Source organism: Brachycentrus maculatus, unplaced genomic scaffold (genome assembly GCF_059751285.1).
Source record: "Brachycentrus maculatus isolate JH-2025_06_01 unplaced genomic scaffold, ASM5975128v1 h1tg000213l, whole genome shotgun sequence".
In the NCBI taxonomy this organism is placed as follows: Eukaryota; Metazoa; Arthropoda; class Insecta; order Trichoptera; family Brachycentridae; genus Brachycentrus; species Brachycentrus maculatus.
In genome coordinates this window covers 1019005-1043369 of record NW_028280964.1, presented here as the reverse complement: position 1 = coordinate 1043369, position 24365 = coordinate 1019005, and the positions used below count along the sequence as shown (strand labels likewise).

General features: G+C 31.3%; 2 protein-coding genes across 2 annotated transcripts; one reads left to right on the top strand and one right to left on the bottom strand.

Annotated features, from left to right (window-relative positions):
- Positions 1-5411: 5411 nt before the first annotated feature.
- Positions 5412-11748, bottom strand: PIG-K (Phosphatidylinositol glycan anchor biosynthesis class K). Its single transcript, XM_088264075.1, has 7 exons — positions 11597-11748; positions 10559-10837; positions 9610-9818; positions 8661-8778; positions 7908-8018; positions 7274-7446; positions 5412-5999 (listed from the first exon to the last, which is right to left on the bottom strand). The coding sequence occupies exons 1-7, from the start codon at positions 11669-11671 to the stop codon at positions 5921-5923; spliced, it is 1044 nt and encodes a 347-aa protein (XP_088120201.1). The 5' UTR covers positions 11672-11748; the 3' UTR covers positions 5412-5920.
- Positions 11749-12568: 820 nt separating this feature from the next.
- Positions 12569-21084, top strand: Rab19 (RAS oncogene family member Rab19). Its single transcript, XM_088264062.1, has 4 exons — positions 12569-12852; positions 13950-14034; positions 19554-19810; positions 20592-21084. Exons 1-4 carry the CDS (start codon positions 12640-12642, stop codon positions 20700-20702), a joined length of 666 nt encoding a protein of 221 aa, XP_088120188.1. The 5' UTR covers positions 12569-12639; the 3' UTR covers positions 20703-21084.
- The last annotated feature ends 3281 nt before the right edge of the window (positions 21085-24365 follow it).

Genomic DNA, 24365 nt, shown 5'->3' with positions numbered 1-24365 from the left:
TATTTAAAATATTATTTTAAATATGTTGTATTTAGAGATCTGTATATTCTTTAAATTTTGCAACGTGCAGTTTACCCAAAATTACCCAGAAACTCTGGTCCAGGTATAAAAACATTGTTTTCAAAGGAAGTCACCCCAAATGGCTCCCCCTCTAGCAAAAAATATGGTTTGAGGGATTCAGGTATAAAAAAAGGTTCCCAATGCCATTTTAACAAAAGAAGGGACAATTTAGGGGTACATGTACATACAACAACTGGTAAAAGCCAGCAGAATGAAATATTTTAACATTTTCAAAAAATATCTGTTAACAATCAAGGCTACTGATAATTCAAAGATATATCTTTGAAGTCAATGAAAATATGATTTGAAATAAATTAGCAAACAGATAATTCACACACATAGATATTTCTGATACTATCTTTTATCTGTTACGCAGTGTAGTATTATCTAAAATAGTCAACATAGTAAGGAGACACATATTACATGCATACATACAAACTTTTATCTGAACAAAAGTCACCTTTGGATATTTGTAATTTCATGTCACATGTGTTTTCAGCTTGGTTGCGCTCAGATCCAACCTTTGCTTCGATATATCATACATTAGAATTTATTAATTAAATATGATAAATTCTAGTGTTTGATAATGTCTTAATACGACAAAACGCGTCACATATTATCATATATATGTAGATAAAAGTAGAATTCAATCCAACCACCGTGTTTAATTTTGGATATGTTTTCCAACAATTCAAAATGGAATTCTACCAACTGTCTGCAGTTACAATAAATAAATTAAATATGAGTTGTGCTGTTGTTCCATATGATTATAGAGAAAGTACTTAGATAATACAATATATTTTATGTATATATTATGTTATAATGTAGAGAGAATAGGGTAGGATTTTCAACATCCAAACTGGTTCAAAGTAATGCTGAAATAAAAATACATTATTCCAAAAATATGTGCGGTGGAACTAGCTAATTGTAATTACTTTGTCCAAGTAACTTTCGATAATGATAACTGGATGATTGCAATTGCTAAAGACATTAAGCAAAAGATATTTACATTTAATTACAAATTAAACCAAATAAATAAAATTAATTTTTGGTCACTTTTTAATCACCTATTTATGTATTTTATATGTTCTTTATCATCAAATGAGGACATAGATTATAATGCTAAACGTATTCACTGTCCTTTTGAGCATTTAGTTTATCAGTCATACCAATTAACCTTTTGATGAGTAAGCATTTTAATCTAAAAGTATAACATATTTCTTAGGGAAAATATGTTACATATTAGCCAGTGAAATAATCAATAAATAAAATACTGTCATATACACCAGTACTCGTCTAGCAAAGGTGCACATAACGATATACATCCATGGCAAAAAATCCTTCAACCTACGAACATACTTGTTTTACAAGAATAATTGCCAGGAACATAGTTATGCTCAAAACTCCCCAACAATTCTCTTCTTTTGAATCCATGCATAGCTACCAAAATTTATAGCAAATAGTTGTACTTTAAAAATTGTACTCTGTTTACTGCATTTCGGGATAGAATTTATGAGGTGAATGTAGTTGGAAAAAGAAGAAGAGGAAGACCGAGGAAAATTTGCCACAATCAGGTATGCCAAATACTTAAATACTTGAAAGCGAATACTTGGTCAGGAGTCAAAATAATCGGTGGGTATGTATGAGGAGATGCATGAATGTGTAAGAGGTGAAGTATGTTTGCAAGGACAGAGTGGTATGGCATTCTATTCTCTCTACTCCTGCTGGAAGTGGCATGATGGTTAGTTAGTAAGCTTGATTTTCATAACAATAAGTATGATATTAACAGTAATTATTTTTCCACGTATCTTTATATTGTTTTTCTTATGCAACTTATATTGTTGAAGGATTCATGTTATCAGCATTTATCTTTCTGTTTTATATAATAAAATATTTTTGTATTAATATAATTGCTTTCTAATTCCCAAAATAAATAATTTTAATTGTTCAAATAGTATTTAAACTGCGCTCAAAAATAAAGAAGATTTTATTTATACAAATTGAAATAGAGAATAAATATGTTGTTTTTATGGTAAGCTAATATTTGTAATGAATTAAAATAGTTATTTCAATGTTCGCTAAGTTATAAAAATTTTATTTCAATTATTTAATAATTTTTACAAACTGATTCTATTATTATTACAAGCCTCGGTAATATAAAAATGTTTCATGGAAGTTTTTGTTGAAGTTCATCAGAACACTGAATTTAAGGGTCTACTAAGTTGTATATTTTTTTAAATATACACTACTGTGATAGTACTTTGAAAATGCCCTAACAAGGTGAAACAATTATCAGGAATTTTTATTTTTTATAAAAAAAAATTACAAAATTTTTTAAAATTGATTGTCAAATTCTAAACATTTCATGGAAGTTGTGAAATAATGTAATATTTGGGTTTGTCGTTGATGTCCTATAGTCACATTTTTTTTATAATATGCTGTTATGGTCCCCTATCGAAATATGTAAGTGGCATAAACATGAAATAAGACATTTCAACAATATAATGATTTTTTTTATTCCAATTGACTCCTTACTAACGTTATAAACAGGAGTTTGAGTGTGTTTGTACTATCAAAGTCTTTAGTAATTCTTTTGAAACCGAGCATTCTCATACTTTTGTTGATTATTTTGTTTATATGCGATAAAAAGCTGAGTATGGTGTCGACGGTTATACCTAGATCTTCTACTTCTAGGTATACTCTGTTGATGGAGTAATTAAAAAACAATGGTTTCTTGTTTTAATAGAATCTCGTAATTTGTAATTTTTTGTGAGTTTAAATAAAGTTTATTTTTACTGCGCCAATCCAGAAGTCTTTCCAGATTTTTTTCTAGTATGTAACAGTCGTTCATGTGAACAATTGTTTTTAAAATCAATTGTTATCAATAGCAATGATTATTGTAAGTGATGATTTTTATTAGTGTATTCTTTATTGTTATTGTACATATTTTTGTTAAAGGCATTAGCCGTAAATAAAATTAGAATAAAATAAAATTAAAATTAAAAATAAAATAATGAAGAAAATATAGATGTGTTCAAACTAGTGAGGCCAGTAAAGAGACAGAACTTTAAAGTTTTCAACAAATTTCACCTTTAATTATTATTATTTCCATTAGTGGTAGTAGAGTCAGGTATGCATCCATTTGCAGATCATTGTTCCTACACTGCAGTGTACACCCAGGTATACATCCATTTCCAGGTACTAAAATTCCAACACTAAGTGAGCAACCAATTTAAGAATATCCACTTATAGGAATTAGAAAGGTGGGTTACTGCAAGGATGGTGTGATATTTTGAGTAATTCAAAACTTTCTACTGAGCTGATAATTCGAAAATGTAAAAATGTATGACAACACAAGCATTCAAAGATTTTATATGAATCATTTGAAGGAAACTCATATTTCCATGCTAATATCTTTTCTTCTTCTTCTTTAAACCCTTATTTGCACCCGATGATGCATAGGACACTGCATCATATAAATGCAGTGTTATCTTGACCATTAACACACGAAGAAAAGGATTCTAATATAACATAATATAATATATAGGGTGCAACATTTTGATTGTGTCCAAATAATAATAATGGGTAGAATTGGTGAATGTTACACGTGTGTAAAGTGATCACTTAAACCAGCCTATGACGGTCGTCAGCCCCGTAAATGCCCAGACTTCCATATTCTTCTTCATCTTTGATGAGATGTCAAAAAATAATATAGGGTGCACATGAGATGCTAATATATTTTATAAATAATATGCTTTCATACATTTTTAAACAATAGAATTACGGTAGTTAATTAATTTACATGAATTTATGTCAAAAAAAAAAATTTTAAGATTGTGTTTTTATTATTTTCACAAATATTTTAATTTCATACTATTTCTGTGAGCCTAAGCGGCTCATTACTAGAAATAGGAATCAAATTGCGGTAGAGGGGTTCGAACCGAGAAACTCTGGACTTAAAGAGTCCGCGATACTAACCACGGGACCACAACCCGACACAAAAGACATTAAGACATTTTATTGCCAAAAATGGTTTGCGATACAATTTAAACAGTTTCACTGTCTGCCTTGAAACTTTTGGCATTACATTTGCAAGTTGACATATTGCTCACTCCTTTCAACGTCATATATAAAAAAAACTTGATTTTTCAGGAGATCGTTTAAAGTTTAAAAATATAATAAAATATATTAAAAATAAATATTGAGCAACTTATTGAACTTTTTACTGTGCAACAGATCTTTTTAGGTAAAACCTGAATGTTTTTTCTCCATTTGAAAAATATTTAGTACATTAAAAAAAAATAATAAAACAATACCTTTTCTTCAAAATGCAAAAACAACACTTTCTGCCCTGTAGCGGGTAAATATTAGGTTAAAAATATGCCGCTTTTGCTGGGATATAGTACATTTTCTGGGCATTCCGAAAACATGCACAACTGAAAATTGTCGATTTTTGATATATGACGTTGTTGAAAGGAGTGAGCGATATATTAGGGGTGTGTTCAATTTTACTTCTCACAAGTATGAAATTATTATTATCTATTGTGAACAAAAAGGGATTTGGAATCTCAAAGAAATTACTGTTGTTCGCATATCGTATTTAAGCTTTCTTTGTACCATAACTCACATTGCTACGCTGCCAGCTCTTCGCGTGATCTGCTAGGCAGGCACCAAAAACTTGTTCATCGAGACTACAGATAATGAGATTGCTTACTAGATTTTTACCTATCTTTTCTTCTTCTTTTAACCCTTATCTGCACCCCATGGTGCGGATAAGGGTTAAAATACATTTATTTAAAGAATAATTTGAAACAAATTAAAAAAAAAAATTGCAGAGACCCACCAAGCCACTTTGAGTGTCTTGTTGGTGGAGTTCTTTTTACATACATTTTTATTGTTTTTAACCATTTTAACCTAATATACACACAAAAAAGAGAGAAAAAATTAAGATATAATTAATAAAGTAGCGACATAATAAATTAAGTATAGTAGCGAAAATAACATACTAAGATAACTCTTTATCGTTAATTGCATGAAGGGAAGGTGTCCTGCACTTCATGTACCAGTCCAGGGTGATATTAAATTAATATGAGAGTGAAAATCACCCATATTTATTTAGACACCACTGGGAATTGAACCCGGGATCTCCAGCATGTTAGCCAAACGTGCTGACCACTACACTACGCCTTTTACCTACTTTATTGGTCGAATACCACCCATATAGCAGACATTTTTCTTGTTGATATGTATATATATCCATGTAAATGATTTTCTTAATTTTTTTAAATTTTCATATACGGTGATACTTAGTACATACTTATAAATAAGTAGCGGGTAAAATATACAAGCAGTTTAGGTATATTGGTGATTTATTATATAAAAGTAAATAATATTGCATTTATTAAATACACACAAGTATCACAAAGATACATCGCTCACTCCTTTCAAGAACGTCATAAATCAAAAATTGACAATTTTCAGTTGTGGATGTTTTCAGAATGCCCAGAAAATGTACTATATCCCAGCAAAAGAAGCATATTTTTAACTTAATATTTACCCGCTACAGGGCAGAAAGTGTTGTTTTTGCATTTTGAAGAAAAGGTATTGTTTCATTTTTTTTTTTAATATATTAAATATTTTTCAAATGGAGAAAAAACCTTCAGGTTTTACCTAAAAAGATGTGTTGCACAGTAAAAAATTCAATAAGTGGCTTGACATTTATTTTTAATACATTGTGTTATATTTTTAAACTTTAAAAACGCTCTCCTGAAAAATCAAGTTTTTTTATTTATGACGTTCTTGAAAGGAGTGAGCGACATACAGTCTTGAAATGGTTGTTCTGACGCACATCAAATTATAACTAACTTTCAACAAATAAATGACTAGGGAAAAGTTGACTCCTGTAATACTTGGTTGGCTGTTTTCCGCTCTCATCAGTGCTGCAATAAAAGAAACAAATAAAGGTTACATGTGGAAAAAAAATTACGATTTTTTTTTACCCAAATTTAATTTAGTTGTGACAAATATTTGAAAAATTTAAAGAAATGCATGATTTTAATAATCTTAAATTACAGAGTTTACCGGGACATTTCTGTTAAATATTCTTTATACCCTTATCTACACCTAATAGAGCATAGGGGACAGCATCATATCAAAACAGTGTTATTTAAATTAATGAATAAGGGATGGTGAACAGTTCTGCGTGCTTCAAGTACCAGTCCAGAATGTTTTTGAATAAATATTACAGTTGAAAATCACTTAGGTTTATTTTAAGGTGGTAATCAAACCCGGGAACTCTAGCACGGTAGCCAAATGTGTTAACAAATGTACTACAAAGGCAGATGTTTCTTAAATGTACATAAGAATAAAGCAACAATAACAAAAAACAGAAAAAACAATTATTGGTAATAGCATTTTTTCTCTTTGTAAAAATAATTTTGCTTTCTTTGTTAAGTTGAGATTTCAGTATCTGATAAATAATGAATCAATATGACTAAATTCAACACAAAATAGCTGATTACCATATCTAGGAATCATTAAAAATTAGATTTTCAATCACAAAAGAGAATTACAGAACGAAACTAATTTCCAAATCGGGGAGTTAATATAATGTTAAGTATAGGATGTCCGCCTCCGTAGTGAAATGGTCAGCACGCTCGGCTATCGTTCTGGTGGTCCCGGGAGGTCAGGGGGGGGTCAAATAAATATTACAAATAAAAGTGATTTTTTCACTATAATATTTATTCAATATTACCCTGGACTGGTACCTGAAGCGGAGGGCTGATCACCTTTCCTTCATGTGTAAACGATCAAGATAACACTGCGTTTATATGAAGCAGTGCCCTATGCACCACTGGTGTGCGGATAAGGGGTTTTGATTAATTAATTAATAGGATGTACTGATATGAAATAATACCGTCTTATTCTGTTCAATGGCAGATAATTTTTTTTTAATGAAATATATGTATTATTAATAAGTAAAAAATATTAAATACGATTGATCTATTTTACTGTTGTACGACAATGAGTCAACTACTCAGCTTGGCTTTCTGCCAGAAATACGTCACAAGTATTCAGAGGGTCACATTTGACACATAAAATTGATTAAATAGGTAACAGAAATTGGCTTGCGTTAAGTAGATCTATCCACTACTTTATGTAACTTTTGACATTGGTAATAAATACTTATTTTTTAAGATGGAGGAATAATTACCTCTTATTTGGATTTCTGTCCGGCACCGAAATGTTCAGCCCTGATATCGTAATCTCCACGGGTCTGACTGATCCAAAGAAATCTGTGACGGGGACCTTGTTGGGGTCTCTGGCAAATAGATCCTTCCTGACGCCCACTGTTGACTTGCAGACACTCTTCGGACAAACCTTAAGCTGAGAAAAATGGCGGAGTTAAAAAACATTTAGGAAAGAAACACATACCAACAGATAAGTGCTCAATGAAAAAGTAATTGCATACTAGAGATTTCAATTATTCTTTAAGATTGGGTTTACACAGCATTATTATCTGATAAAAATTATAGTTGTTAAAAGATTGACTGAAATAAATATATCTTAGTTTATTGCACAAGGAGGCGTCCTGCCCAACATCTTGGCCATGTTCCAGCTCAAGAAGACCGAGAAGAAGGCGCAATAATACGGCGGCTCCACTTTCCCCCTTCAGACTCAGCCGATTGACGTTTTTGATTGATTGATGTTTTTCTTTATATATCATTATCATTTTCATGTCCATATCTGTATAAGCACCCTTGAGGTAGCATTTTACAACATGGCGCTATATAAATTACCCAAAATTATAATTGTTATTATTATTAAAAATAAAAATTAATCCTTACAAATTCTCCCATGGTCTTTTGACTATCTGGCTGAACTATTTCCAAGAACTCCAGGGCGAAGAATGTGTATCTATCTATGATGTATACTCCAATAACCGAATCAATGTGATGCTGAAAATAAAATAACGCATTCGCTATCAATCTTATTTTGAATTTGACAAAGTTTATTTAAAAACCATTAAAAATTAATCAAAAATAAAACTTACAAAATAAATTTGTTATAAAATGACTGCATATCTTATTACAACTTAATTATAATGTCGACTGGTTTTGAAGCAAACAGATTAATAAAATTAAATCAATTATTATATGACATACAGTAATTTTATAATAAAGTTATTTTGTAAGTTATAAAATGGAAAATCACAAAGTTTTTCAAATATTAATTTTATTCCCTTAGTAGTTTAGAAACCGATTAGTAAAGAATTAGCATAAAAACAGATTATATAACACGATAAAGTATAAGAAATACCTAATAGAACAGAGTATTCCTCAAAGGGTGGTAATAATTTCTTTAATGCATTAATAAAAAGAATGTTCCCGCTGTTGCGGTCTTTTGATTGGTCCTGACAAGGACCTTTTGGCGCCAGATTGGCCGAGAGGTCTTTCGACATTCGACCACCGCGATTGTGCTAGTTTATTTCACGCATTCCCATAAGACGCAACCCACACGGGTGTAGAAGAAGCCGGAGCCACACGAAAAGCAAAGCAAGTAAAACAAAGTTAATTTATTATAATGCATTTTAGACTTACCGACAATGAATCTTCACCAACAAGACTGCTAGCCACTGCCAATATATTTGGAGAGTAAAATTTCTCATACATAGACGCCGCCTGACACGTATCAATCATAAAAAATATTTCATTGTATCTGAAAATAAAATAGTAAAAAAATAAACCATAGATTGGGCATTGAGAAGTACTCCTTAGCAGCATTAACCCATCAGCAAATGAGTGTGCAGCAAAAAACAATAACAAGTTACAAAAGTTTAAAGAAAAATTATGAATTACAGTACAATTCCCATTTACTGGGGTCGGGATAGTCAGGAAGCGGATCGTACAGAACACTTGAGTCATTGAAAAAATGTTTTACAAAAACAAAAATATTTCACAATACTACTTATAATATCGAAAAATGTGTTGAGGACCAAATAAATTAGTTGTTAACAGTGATAGAATAACAGTATCTCACTTATATGTCATGTTTACAGTTTAAAATATTTGTGAATTACATTGATAACCTGTTTTTTGGTTCTTGATCGTCATAATATTTGTGATAAAAATTCTCGTGCCTTATCGATGCGATTTATCTGACAAAAGATCCATTGTTTCATTATTAAATTACAGATTCACTGATGCGGATTTTACTCACCTCTAATCCAAACAATACTTTGTGGTATCATTATTTTTTTTTAAATATTTTTAAGTGCGAAATATCAATTTTTAGGTTAGTTGTCTTAAGTCGTATCACGCTGTCAACACCTGCCACTTACTAAGCAAGAAGGTATACATGAACGCATATAGCGCAGTTGTAAATTGCTCTTTGTTTACATTTTTTTCACGTTTTCAGATTGACCGGGAAATCAATTATACGGGTTTTTTTTTCACCATCCATCCCGAAAAATCAGGAGCGTACTGAATAATATAAAATTATACCATAAAAGTTTATGGATATAAAAAAGAAAAACAGAAAAATAATTACCGTCTCTTTTGCCACATCTGCTCGAGGGCATCGGCCATCTCCTGGCTGGTCACCTCCTCCGAGTCCTGGAACTTGAGGAAGCCGTCACCGCCGTGCCCCGTGAGGTAGATGAGAACATTGCTGCCCTCGTCCGTGAGGAGTTGCTTGGAGCGCGGAGTGCCCGGGGGCAGACGACCCGTTAGCAAACGGACAAAGTTCTCCACAGTCACCTGGAATTACAATTTTAAACTTGTTAATGTTTTTCGAATGCAAATGCAGTATATATTTTTAAGAGAATGTGGGAACAATTTTTATTCATATGAATATTTCTATTTTACAAATTAGTACCTCGGACGACTTGGTGATAAATATTGTATTCGCCAAAAAAAAAACTTGACACATTGTTTCCGGAAAACGCTTAAAAGCATCTTTTGTATACTGCTGGCAGAAGACGCTTATAAGCGTTCTATTTGCTTGCTTTTGGTAGAGCGTGAGCGTGAGAGACACCAAAAAACATTGTACAGATCAAAATTGGGTTTGCGGTCACTTGTGATTAGTATACTAATTAGGGTCAGGGTTGATGAAAAAACCACCTGACAACAATGTGTTAATACTAGGTATTTGCTAAGATGATAAGAAGCGGAGTCGTCACCAAGTTGTACATGGACTACCTGGAAAGTATAGTTGTAGAGATGAAAAACTACAATGAAGGAGGATAAACGTCGGAGCCGGGAATTGTAGAACAACTATGACCAATATTTAGGGAGCTAAAGTGTAGTGGAGTGAAGCGGCTGAACGCTGCTCTACCCTCTTTTTTTTCTCCCACATAATGCATACTGGAAAGCGCTATAGTAAAAGTGTAAGAATCCCTTACCCGTAGCATCACCTCACATTTATAAGCAGGGTGCAAAAAAATGAAATAAAAAAGAAATAATAGGTAGGTACTGCCTTTTTTTTAAATCTAAAATACCTCATAGCCTCGATAGTCCACTTCTACATCGTCCCCGTAAACGTTGATTTGCTGGTCATCATTGTTGAAGACGGTGGCGGGACGAGGGTTGCGGGGATTGCAGGCCATGTCGTCGGCCACCATCAGGATGATCTGACTGTCGGGTATGCCCAGTCTCTTCACGCTGCGGTAGATGGACAGCACGTTGGCCACGTGGCGATAGTTGAACCAGAAGCGAGACGTATCCACGAGAACGGCCCAGTTGTTCGAGTGACCGGACTTATTGATATCTGTCGTAAGCTGTAAATATTTAAAATTGATATTTAGTTTGATATACAAAACTTGTGTGCGACCCATCATGACATATCGCTCACTCCTTTCAAGAACGTCATAAATCAAAAAACTTGATTTTTCAGGAGAACATTTTTAAAGTTTAAAAATATAATACAATGTATTAAAAATAAATATCAAGCCTCTTACTGAACATTTTACTGTGCAACAGATCTTTTTAGATAAAACCTGAAGGTTTTTTTTCCATTTTAAAACTATTTAGTATATTTAAAAAAAATATTAAACAATACCTTTTCCTCAAAATGCAAAAACAACACTTTCTGCCCTGTAACGGGTAAATATTAAGTTTAAAATATGCCTCTTTTGCTGGGATAAAGTACATTTTCTGGCATTCCGAAAACATGCACAACTGAAAATTGACAATTTTTGATTTATGACGTTCTTGAAAGGAGTGAGCGATATGGGGTTGAAAGCAGAGCGGACACTGTAGTCACAAAAAACGTGCTAAGAGTGTCAGAAATGAAGACTCTAAGAAGCATATCTGGCAAGAGTCTACAAGACAAAATAAGGAACAAAAAAATTACAGAAATCCATTTGTCCCCCCCTCTCCCCAGGGGTGGGTAAACCGAATCTAGTGTATAGTGAAAAATAATCAAAAAATAACTACATAATATTCAATTTTAATAAATTGAGTTGTGAGTAGGAGTGACTCAGAGTGGAGTATTTATTTACAACATAGAATAAATGTACTTTTAAATAACAACATACCTCATTTGACAAAACAAAGTTGAAATAACTTAGTAATAAACATAGTAGGGATGTTTTTATTGTATCGCCTTTCATTGTTAATTTTTTAAATATCAATTGATCAATAATTTTGAATTGCGAACATTTGACAGAACACCGGCATTGACGTTTATAACGATGCTGCCAGTTCATTCGCATTTATCATGTTCTTAAAAAATGGCAAGTTCTTACCTTGTTTTTTTTTTATCTTGGCCCTCTCTCTTTTTATAATCTCGACACTTTGAAAATATGGATATTTTCACTATTACCGACAACTTTGAGTATTTTAGAGATATTTCAACATGTAGTAAAGGATTATTGTAGAAAACACTACTGAAAATTTAAATAAAAGTAATTTGTCAACCGTCAAGACATCAAATAACGAAAAAAATGTTTTGAACGAATACACTGATAAAAACATTTTTTTTACCAAGTCTATTATTTTTCATTGTCAAACAAAATTACTTCCTTGACTCCCCAACGCTATTGTCATAATGTCAAAATCGACTTTTTACATATAATAATGGCGTAACATTTTTAAACTTAATATGTACATTACTCCGATTCATATTTTCGTATCCGGCTTTGTACTCACGCCTGATCAGAGTTTTCCTTTGTCCTAAATGCTGAAATGATACCGTTTGTTCCATGCTACTTAAGGGTGATGTCCTATCAAGTGAAAAATAATCGCAAATCTTTCTAAAATGTTTAGTTAAACATTCAAAGTAAAACAAATTCAGTGTTGATTTTTTTACATTAACTCACTAACGTTTTATTTTTTATTTAAACTACATCAATCATAACAAAATAATAATGTACACAAATAAAAAATGAGATATTTTTTTATCGAAGAATCTCCGTATCCACTTTAGCCCTACGATACCCATTTAAAAATAAAATTTCATATTCTTATGTTGTTCTTTCTGTAATATGACAACTCGTTTACTCCGGAGAGAATATTAAAAATGGCCGAACAATAACAGTGGTGATTTCAGTTGACAGATGACAAAATAAATATTTAAAAAATGTCTAGTCGAAATCCGACTACATTGATGAGTGTGTCGAATGACGAACATTTTGACTTTTTATTCAAAATAGTTTTGATAGGTGACTGTGGCACTGGTAAAACGTGTATAGTTCAAAGACTCAAATCAGGAAATTTCATCGAACGACATGGAAATACAATTGGAGTGGATTTTTCTATGAAAACAGTTATTGTTGATGGGAAAAAAGTTAAGGTAACAATGCAGGTTCAACATAATTTGCCCTTGATTCTTCGCCTTGATAGTATTGTCAAGAGCATGGTTATTTTTAGACAAAACTAACCTTGTATAATGTAATCTACAGCTGTGGGTTATCCAGTAAACAAATTGTTTAATGATCTATTGATATATTTGTGTAATAATAGGTAGTAAGAACTCGCATGTGCTTTGTTACTTGTCACAAAATGTATAGTTTTCCAATCAATTAGAAAAATGGATGTTCAATCATGAGAAAATGTTGAATTTTACAATGTACAAAGTGATCGCTTAAACCAGCCTATGATAGGTGATAAGCCTTGTCAATGTCCAGATTCCGGACTTCATATTCCTCTCCCAAAAAACGTTTGTTGGGACATCTATGTTTTGATAACAACTTGAGGGTTTGACAATTCCTAAGTTTGTGTTAAGAGTTTTGGATATATTCTTAGTATTGAAATCTTCGACTCAAAATCTGTTTCATTCTATTATTTAATTTTATTACCCAATTCTTATTCTCAACAATTTGTCCGCCTCCATGGTGTAATGGTCAGCACGCTCGGCTACCGTTCTGGATGTCCCGGGTTCGATTCCCAAGTGGGGTAAAATAAATATAAGTGATTTTTTCACTCTAATATTTATTTAATATTACCCTGGACTGGTACCTGAAGCCTCCGCTTCAGGTACCAGTCTAGTTCTATATATATTTTTATGATAATTTTTTAACCCATTGTGGATTTGACGAAGAAATAGCTCAAACTGATGTTGCCATATTATTTTATAAGGTAGTTAGGTGTGTAGATTTCCGTAATATACTTTTCTTCACTATTTGTGGATACATATTCATTTATGTTAAATTATGTTCATTTTAATAAATAAAAGTGATTTTTTCACTCCAATTCCATATTACCCTGGACTGGTACCTGAAGCGGAGGGCTGATCACCTTTCCTTCATGTGTAAACGATCAAGATAACACTGCATTTATATGACGCAGTGCCCTATGCGCCATTGGGGTGCGGATAAGGGTTTGAAAAAAGAAAAAAATTCTCAAAAGATTTATTTTGCATATTTATTTAATTGATGTTTCGTTTTACAGCTGCAAATATGGGACACAGCCGGCCAAGAGAGGTTTCGAACAATCACACAAAGTTATTACAGATCTGCTAATGGAGTTATTATAGGTATTTATCCATTGTTTATTTATTGAACGGCTGAAGCCTTTAAGATAATACATATCGCTCACTCCTTTCAAGAACGTCATAAATCGAAAATCGTCAATTTTCAGTTGTGCATGTTTTCGGAATGCTCAGAAAATGTACTATATCCCAGCAAAAGCGGAATATTTTTAACTTAATATTTACCCTCTACAGGGCAGAAAGTGTTGTTTTTGCATTTTGAAGAAAAGGTATTGTTTAATTATTTTTTTAAATATATTAAATATTTTTCAAATGGAAAAACAACCATCAGGGTTTACCTAAAAAGATCTGTTGAATAGTAAAAAGTTCAATAAATGGCTTGTTATTTATTTTTAATACATTATATTATATTTTTAAACTTTAAAAACGTTCTCCTGAAAAATTTACTTTTTTGATTTATGACGTTCTTGAAAGGAGTGAGCGATATATACAGTATCTAATATAAAAATACACTAATGAATACACTAATAGAGAAACAAAAAGTCTTATAACAAATAGTCTTATAGCATAAAATAATAATAAAATAACAAATAGTAAGCACTGGTAAATACACGTCTCCTTCAAACACTATCGGCGAGCAGCGAGAGAGAGTGAAACACAACGTTTAAATTTATCCATTATAACATGGAGAAGAAATGCTGAGAAAGTACAGATTTCAAGGAGGATAACAATATATCAAATAAATCTATACTTTCAAAAGCATTGGCTAACATGTGAAGCCGCGGAATGGGAGAGAACATGGCATAGTTTGCATTATGTACAAATACTGCGAATACAGATTTTTGCCTAGTACCTCTTTGGCGCACGCTAAGGTTTATTTGATTTAGGAGATCAGGGCTGTCCAAAAAATTTTTAAGAATTTTATAAAACAGAACCAGATCAGTAATTACCCTTCTATCTTCTAAGATTTATTAATTTTATCTATATCTTAGTTTTATATATTTATCTATATCTTAGTTTTGCCAACCTACTGTCTAAAATTTTTGTTTGACATAGATTGAATAGGTTATGAAATATGGTACTTTCAATATACCAAGATCGTTTTAACGAGGAAGTGGTTTAATCAGGACGTTAAGAATTCCTGGGAAACATATATTTTTTGTTTTCAAAGTTCAAAATGCAAAAATCAACATTACATCATTTTAATGAAAAATTCTGCAGTTTGTGTCTGTTGACAGTTGTTAAAATAAACTGTCTACTGCAAGCGTTCCCAATCTTTTTCCCAAGCTTAGTATTTTGTCACGGCGCCCTACATTAATAAGCTATTTGGAATAGATATAGTGACTATATATAAAGGGTCTTTCAATAGTCTTTCAAACTTTCACAGGTAATAGCGACCATATAGCTGATGCTACATCTCTGACGCACACTTTGTTTTATTAAAATTTAAAGATAGAAAGCACTTAATGAAAGATCCTATATATTATAGTCGAAAAAAATAGGTACCTAAAATAATATTGTAGTCGTTGGGTATATAGGCACAAAATTTAAACATCCACAATATGAAATTGAGTTTTATTATATTTATAAGAACTCAGAATTGAAACAGAGAACAAAAAAAAGAAAATATTTGTGGTTTCGGATAATGATAGAGGATTGACTCACGGCGCCCCTCTATACTTTCTACGGCGCACCAGGGCGCCGCGGCGCACACTTTGGAAACCCCTGGTCTATTGTATAGTGATAAAAAAATAAACACTGGCCACAATTTTTCGTTAAAGATTGGTAATAGGAATGAATGAAATTGCACATTTTTAATTATTTTTGGGTTAACTAGGAAATTTGTAAAACCATCCATCGTAAATGAATAAATGAAGAGTCTACTGTAATATATATATATATATATATATATGTAATAAAATAACTAGGTACCTACCTATACATTTTATTAAGTACTTACAAATAGTACCTACATAAAACAGTTCTACCACCAGATGCCGCATGCGTCGCTCACAATAAAACAAAAGACTTCCGATAATATTATTAACTGTCAGAATCAGATAGATAGATAGATAGATAGATATAAAAATTATTATAAAGATAAATTAAGAATAAACTTTAGTTACAAAGCAACACATTGTTTATTTTATTATTATACACCCACTTTACATATTATTTACAACCAATTTACAGAAGAAAAATATTACCACGTTATAAAACGACAATTTTGTTAATTGGAAATGGATTATGAAACATTAGATGTATTAAAACAATTACTACAATATGTTCGGAGTGAGAGAGAAAAATTAGAAGATGATCAAAGAAAACGATTAGAAGATAATCAAAGAAGACGTGGAAATCTAAGAACTAGTGATAAAATTAAAGATAAAAGTCCATGTAAGATTTGTGAAAAATTAAATAAGGGAACTCGATATCACCCTGAAGTAACGTGCTGGTTTAGAACAAAGGAGGATGATAAGTTTAATAATAAAAATACTATCAGACATGTAAACAATTCAGTTATAGAAGCTAAGTTAAACGAAACCGATCAAAAAAACGAATAGTAACACCATTAATAAATGTCAAACTATTACTAAATGATCAAATTGAAATATTTGGAATTTACGATTCAGGTTCAAATGTTTCTCTAATAAATTCTAAGTTATTAAAACTAAAAGGAAAAGGAAACAATATGAATGAAGCAGATTTAGTAACAATTAATGGTGTTAAAAAGACAAACGGTTTGACGACTTTGAAAATAAAAATATTTGAATTGGAAAAAAACGTTGATGTATATATTATTGATGAAGAAAATTTCAAATATGATTTTTTGATAGGATTAGATATGATAAAAAAATTTAAACTAATCCAAAATGAAGACTTAAAAATAACACAGAGACAATGCTTGAAAAATGAAAATAAAAATAAAGTAGAAAAAACTTCTACGAAAGATAAAATAAAATATACTCCAGAAAAGAAGAATTTCGAAGCAGATTGTATGAGCAGGAATCCAGTATTAGAATCGAAGGAAAATGCAAATGAACAATTAAAAGTTGTAAATTTGGTTAAATTAGAAGATATTTTAAAAGATCAGAATAAAAATGAAGACATACAAATAACACAGAAACAGTGCTTGAAAAATGAAAATAAAAATAAAGTAGAAAAAACTTCTACGAAAGATAAAATAAAATATACTCCAGGAAAGAAGAATTTAGAAGTAGATTGTCTAAGCAGGAATCCAGTATTAAAATCGAATGAAAATGCAGATGAACAATTAAAAGTTGTAAATTTGGTTAAATTAGAAGATATTTTAAGAGATCAGAATAAAAATGAAAGAATTCAACAGAAAAAAAACAAATGGATTGAAAAAAACAATGTCTATTTTAAAAAGGTCAAGAAAAAAGAAAAAATAATTCTTTCAGAACCGTTTAGCATCGAAATCATAAAAGACATACATGAAAACCTATGCCATATTGGAATTGGACAAATGCAAAAGACTATTAGTCCACATTACGCAGCCAAAAATTTGACGAAAAACATAAAAACAATTTGTAGAAATTGTGAAATTTGTATTAAAAATAAATCAAGAGGACAAAAGAAATTTGGATTTATGTCTCATCTAGGCCCGGCCACAAAGCCTTTTGAAATAATATCTTTAGACACAATTGGAGGTTTAGGAGGTTCAAGATCAACAAAAAAATATCTACATCTCTTAGTGGATCACTTTACAAGATACGCATTTATTTTAACCTCGAAAACTCAGAATGCAAATGATTTTATAAAACTAGTCATGAAAATAACAGAAACCGAGGATATTGGTATGCTTCTCACCGACCAATACCCAGGAATAAACTCGAAAGAATTCAAGGAATTCTTAAATGACAAGCGGATCCCAATAATCTTCACTGCAGTAAATGCACCATTCTCAAATGGCCTAAATGAAAGGCTGAATCAAACATTGGTGAACAAAATCAGATGCAAAATAAATGAAAAAGGGAAAAGAAGAGCATGGACCACAATAGCTCAAGAATGTGTTAGTAAATATAATAATACTAATCACTCAGTCACTGACTTTTCCCCAAGTTATCTTTTATATGGTACAGATGTAAATATTTTACCCAACGAATTAAAACAAGGAAAATCTAATAATGACTGGATTAGAGACAGGCAAATAGCGCTTGAAAATACAATAAAATCACATAATTACAATAAAACATTATTTGACAAAAATAGAATAGGCTGCGAATTCAACGTAGGAGACATGGTGTATGTGGAAAATGGAAACAAGCTAAACAGAAAAAAATTGGATGAACTAAAAATTGGACCTTATAAAATTATTGAAAAAATTTCTAACTCAATATACAGAATTGATACAGGTCACAAAAAAATAAAATCAAACCTTTATCATATCACTAAACTTATACCAGTCCCTTCACTTCAAGGAGATGATCCGGAGGACGAGTGAAAATTTTACTATGAATTTTCTTCCCCAAGGGGGGAGATGTAATAAAATAACTAGGTACCTACCTATACATTTTATTAAGTACTTACAAATAGTACCTACATAAAACAGTTCTACCACCAGATGCCGCATGCGTCGCTCACAATAAAACAAAAGACTTCCGATAATATTATTAACTGTCAGAATCAGATAGATAGATAGATAGATAGATATAAAAATTATTATAAAGATAAATTAAGAATAAACTTTAGTTACAAAGCAACACATTGTTTATTTTATTATTATACACCCACTTTACATATTATTTACAACCAATTTACAGAAGAAAAATATTACCACGTTATATATATATATTTTTTTTTATTTATTTATTTTTTTTTCATTAAACACTGACATAAAACCTTAATTTTGTGATTTATTTTAGAAATATATAAAAAAAATTATTAAATTATGTATAATTAAAATGTAACTTTGTTTTAAAATCACAATAAATATTTTATTATAATGTCTACCGGTTTCGAAGCTAACTGCTTCTTTATCAAGGCTGCTTAATACTTAAACACTATCTGATTAATACTAAAACACTATTTAAAACAAAGTTACATTTTAATTATAAAATGGAAAATCACAAAGTGAGTGCTTCAAATATAAATTATAAATTGTTTATGTTTATTAAATATAGTGCAGTAGGAGAATAATAATCTAACTATACCATATAATGTTTTGGTAACCCTTGGATTGTAGATACCCTCGGGTCACTGATAGAAGCAATCGCAATACTTTATTTGAATTAATGTTCATCACAATGTGACTGCCGTATCAAATAGTTTAACTATCACTGTTATTAATGCAACATTTGTCTGCATTCAGTCTACTTTCATCTTTTGCCAACTTCATGTTTCACTTCCATACATTAGGGTCGGAACCAGGACTCAGTACTGCCAGTTTAGCTTTTGCTGATAGGTTTTTACCAGATTATGGAATACACTATTTTAGACATTTTGTGGAACAAACTTAGAAAATGAAAAATTTGACAGATATACCCCTTTGCCTATATTTAAAATAAAAATATCGCACACTTTGTTTGTTTTGAATGTTTCAGTTTACGATATAACAAAACGAACGTCGTTCCTCTCCCTCCAGCGTTGGATAGACGAAGTGAGGAGATACACTTCTACCACGGCTCTCCTGCTGCTGGTGGGCAACAAGTGCGACCTGACCACGCTGCGGGAAGTGGAGTTTGCCGAGGCCGAAGCCATGTGCCGGTACATTCCTGAGATCATGTTCGTGATGGAGACCTCCGCCAAGGATAACACCAACGTCGAGGATGCCTTCATGTGCCTAGCGACTGAACTTAAGGTACATATATATTTTTTATCATCATTTTTTAACCCATTGTGGATTTGACGAAGAAATAGCTCAAACTGATGTTGCCATATTATTTTATAAGGTAGTAAGGTGTGTAGATTTCCGTAATGTACTTTTCTTTACTATTTGTGTATACATATTCATTTATGTTAAATTATGTTCATTTGAATAAATAAAAGTGATTTTTTCACTCTAATATTTATTCCATATTACCCTGGACTGGTACCTGATGCGAAGGGCTGATCACCTTTCCTTCATGTGTTAACGATCAAGATAACACTGCGTTTGTATGATGCAGTGCCCTATGCACCATTGGGGTGCGGATAAGGGTTTGAATTTTTTTGAATGTTCATTTATGTTTATTTATATTGATTTTCATCATGTTATTCTTAATTAATTAAATTTAGTCCGCCTTCGTAGTGTAATGGTTAACAGGCTTGGCTACCGTACTTGAGGTCCCGGGTTTGATTCCCGGAGGGGGGGAGTTAAATAAATATAAATGATTTTTTCACTCTAATATTTATTCAATACTACTCTGGACTGGTACCTGAAGCGCAAGACTGATGCCTTCATGTAAAAAAAATTATCAAGGGAACATTGCATTGTGAGGTCACTTAAACCAGCCTATGACGGTCGTCAGCCCCGTAAATGCCCAGACTTCCATGTTCCTCTTCATCTTTGATGATATGTCAAAAAATAATATGAAAATAAGTGGTACAAAAAAGTGTTTTTGTTTTACAATTTAATCATAAAATGTGTTTTATTTTATCAGAGACGGCACGAGAGTAGCGGCGCTCAAAATGGTGACGATGGCTCCGTCATCTTGGGATCCGGCAGTGCCATCAGCAAGTGTAGTCCGTGCGGCGGCAGCAGAACAACCTGAGGATGTCACACTCGCTCCGCAACCGCTCAAAGTCTAAAAGCCCATAAGATTCCCATGTGATAGATCTGATATAATATGTACATTTGTGAAATTCGGACCGGTGACTTTTGTAAATTATATTTTAAGTATTTTGTAACTTCTTATAAGCTTTCCCACCAAGATGTCATTAGAGCTCAGAGGCTGTATTAACCTTTCCCTTACTGTGCTTAAAAACTTCAGCGTGCAACGGTGATATGTATTTTATACACCATTTGAAAATGTGTTTCAAAAACGGGAAAAATGTGATTATTCCTAAATATTGCTTTTATTGACCATAGTCGGAGTTGAAATGTAACAATTTTATAATGTTAGCTCTGGTTAGTATCTGAAAATGAGAAAAAAACACATTGCATGTAGCCGCAACAGCTAGTGTAGCGACACGACCGCTGAGTATGACGATCTGCGCACTACTAAACTCGCTACAATATGCGCGTACACACAGAGAAATGTTTGTGTATTGGTGATTTTATCTCCTATTTTTTCACAAATAATTTATTTCCATCGCTGCAAATGAATAACTTTATATTATAATACTTTTATGGAATAATATTATATTACGGAGTCATACGAAAATTATGAGCCCGTATCTATTATATTTTATATTGATATTCTCATTTTTAGAGTTGTAGTAAATACATATCACCTGGAGGGAAACGTGAAAGAGAGAAAAAGTCACAGTAAAATAAAATGAAATGTTTGTGAATTGACATTATTTGAATTGATCTGTGATGAGTAATTTCAGGATTTTTATTTTTTATATTGCCATTATCATTTATCACTTTCCAGCCAATTAATTTTTCAACATATTCTAAAAAAAGTGGTTTTTTTTTGCTTTCAAATATGATTAGTGACACATGTACAATTAGTAGCAAGTTAGGTACAAAAATCATTACTTTTGATGATTTCATTAAGTGCCATGAGTGGGAGGTATTGCACTGAACAAATTATATATATATATATATATATATATATATATATATATATATATATATATATATATATATATATATACATACATATAAATATATACAAAATAATTATATATAATTATTTATATGTACTCATATTTTTCTGACGTAAAAATGAACTAAAAAGGTTTCTCTCATAGTTTCTCTAAGCATTTTAAAATGTTTTACTCAAAAACATTTTGGAAGTTTCAGGCATTTCCATCAGAGTTGACCTAACCAACACATACTCAGTTTTTTGTATTGTATTTATATCCATATAGTCTTAAGACGCCACAACATTTCGTAAGTTCTACACTCCGTATACAAGCGTTATGATAGTATGTACCATGTTTGGATCTACTTTAATGAAAACGCATATATTACAATAAAAAGTGCAATCATTGCGAATTTTAATATTGACAAGATTTTTTTTAAAGGCAGTGACTATAAAGTGCAAATATTGTCATTTTAGAGTGAACAGTGACTAACTCAAATGGTTTTTCCAAAGTGTCATTTTCAAACATATATTTATCTTTTTACTATAAAAGTTCAGTTATTGAAGAAGTAATCTTCACTACTTAGTTAAAACATTGATGCCCTGGTCATGTGTATTTTTTTCTTTTATTTTGTCACTCATAAATCCAGTATTTCCAGTTAGGCGTAGAAATATTGAAAGGAATAATTCTGTTTTCATCCACAATTCTTAGGGAAAATGCAAACTTTGAACTTAATCGCTACTTTTTGTTTGATTATGATTTAAAACTACCATTTGATAATAGAACAAAATCACCAGCTTTTAAATATTGTAGAGAAATTAATATTATTTAGAGAAATAAAATTGTGAATCTTGGAATTTTAAACTTTATCAAACAAAACTTTTATTTTTGGTCCTTTTTTCCGACTGGTTTCGACAAGCATATTGTCGTTTATAGGAACGGATGTGTAATATTTGATATTTTGTAAATGGAATTAGATATCCATCTTTGAAGATGACAAGGTGCTTGTCAATACCAGTTATAAAAAAAGTACCAAAGTAAAAAAAGGTTAAAAAAGTTTGAACTTCATTTTATAGTTTTTATAAAATATGCCTCAAAGTATCAGCAAAGAACATTCAAGAAAAGAATCGGTAATTTTATTTTAAATTCGCCAAAAATGCCTCATCTACATATTTTTCTTAGTTAAGCATTGTTTCCGACATTACTTGTTTCTATTTTTGCAAAATATAGTTTGAATTTGCCTATTTATCACCGGATAAAAATTCGTCAGTGAATGCGCTAAACTAGTCCCATCACTACAACTGAAATATTCGCTTTTTAGAATAATATATCGTGATACTTATCCTTAACGATCTTGGGAACAAAATATCAACTACAAGTACATAATATGTAGAACAGTGGTTCTTAACCGTGTTGGAGGTACCGAACCCCACCAATTTCATATGCGCGTTCACCAAACTTTTATTATTTTTATTTAACTTATTATTTATATACGACAGTTACAATTCGACTATTGGGTGGCAGTGTTGCCAGGAATTATCACTTCTCTATTCTATTTGACTACCTGAATTCATAAATCACATCATTTCGCAATGACGACACGTTATGACAATAGATCTAGTACATTTATTGTGACTTCTTTGAAGTCCCATCCCAGTAAAAAAAAGTACGATGGGGAGTACGTGCACTGGTTTAGCGTTTGAGCTCTTGTATTTTTATTGCTAGATTGATATAATCCTTTCAAATAATATACTAGATTTATTGGATAAATTAATATATTGTGCATTGTATCATTTTTTATAATAAAGTACAATAAGTCGGGTGTTTGTTTTGACCTCCGCTGAACCCCTGGGGTTTGGTCGAACCCAGGTTAAGAACCACTGATGTAGTATTAAGTTTGATTAAATATGCATGTATTTATTTGATCCGTAATATTAGATTTTATACAAAAATATACAAATTCCCTCGAGTGAATTATTGCATAAAAAGTTATATATTAAAGTTGGATATTAAATATTATTACTTTGAGGAGATTAGTTCAATCAATATTGATTTACAACTAGACCATTTGGCGTATCAATGGAATTAATTGCAATTGATTATCAATGCAATGACAGGCACTGTGGCGTAGTTGGGTAGATGCTTGACTGCAAAACTGGTGTCGCGGGTTCGATTCCCGCCAATTGGAAAATAAATTCGATAAAGGTTTATTTTTAATTAGTTTGGGTGTTTGTGATGTTTTTTTCACATTTACCTTCCCTATTATTACTATCCTACCTGCTGACTAGCCTCTAAAAGTAGTGGCTGTGCGGGTTATTCATTTTTAAATAAATCATTAAATTCTCAGTTAATTTATTCAAACTACTTTTTTCCAATGCTTTCTCAACTTTTTCATATAAAATAAAATCATGTAAAAAAACTGCTATATATGCCAGGTTATTTCAAATTAAACATTTTGAAGTGTAAAAATGATTTTATTAGTATTTAGCATAATATAGTCAAATAACCTGTTAAAATATAAAGCTTAAACTTGTGATACCTCAAATTTCAAATATATATAATACTCGGGGACAAAATATAAGAAAATCAGTCTGTGTATTAACTCAACTACCAGAATTGTACAATTCATTATACAAAATCATCATTGCTAATATAGGCAGTATTTTCACGGAATGCAAATA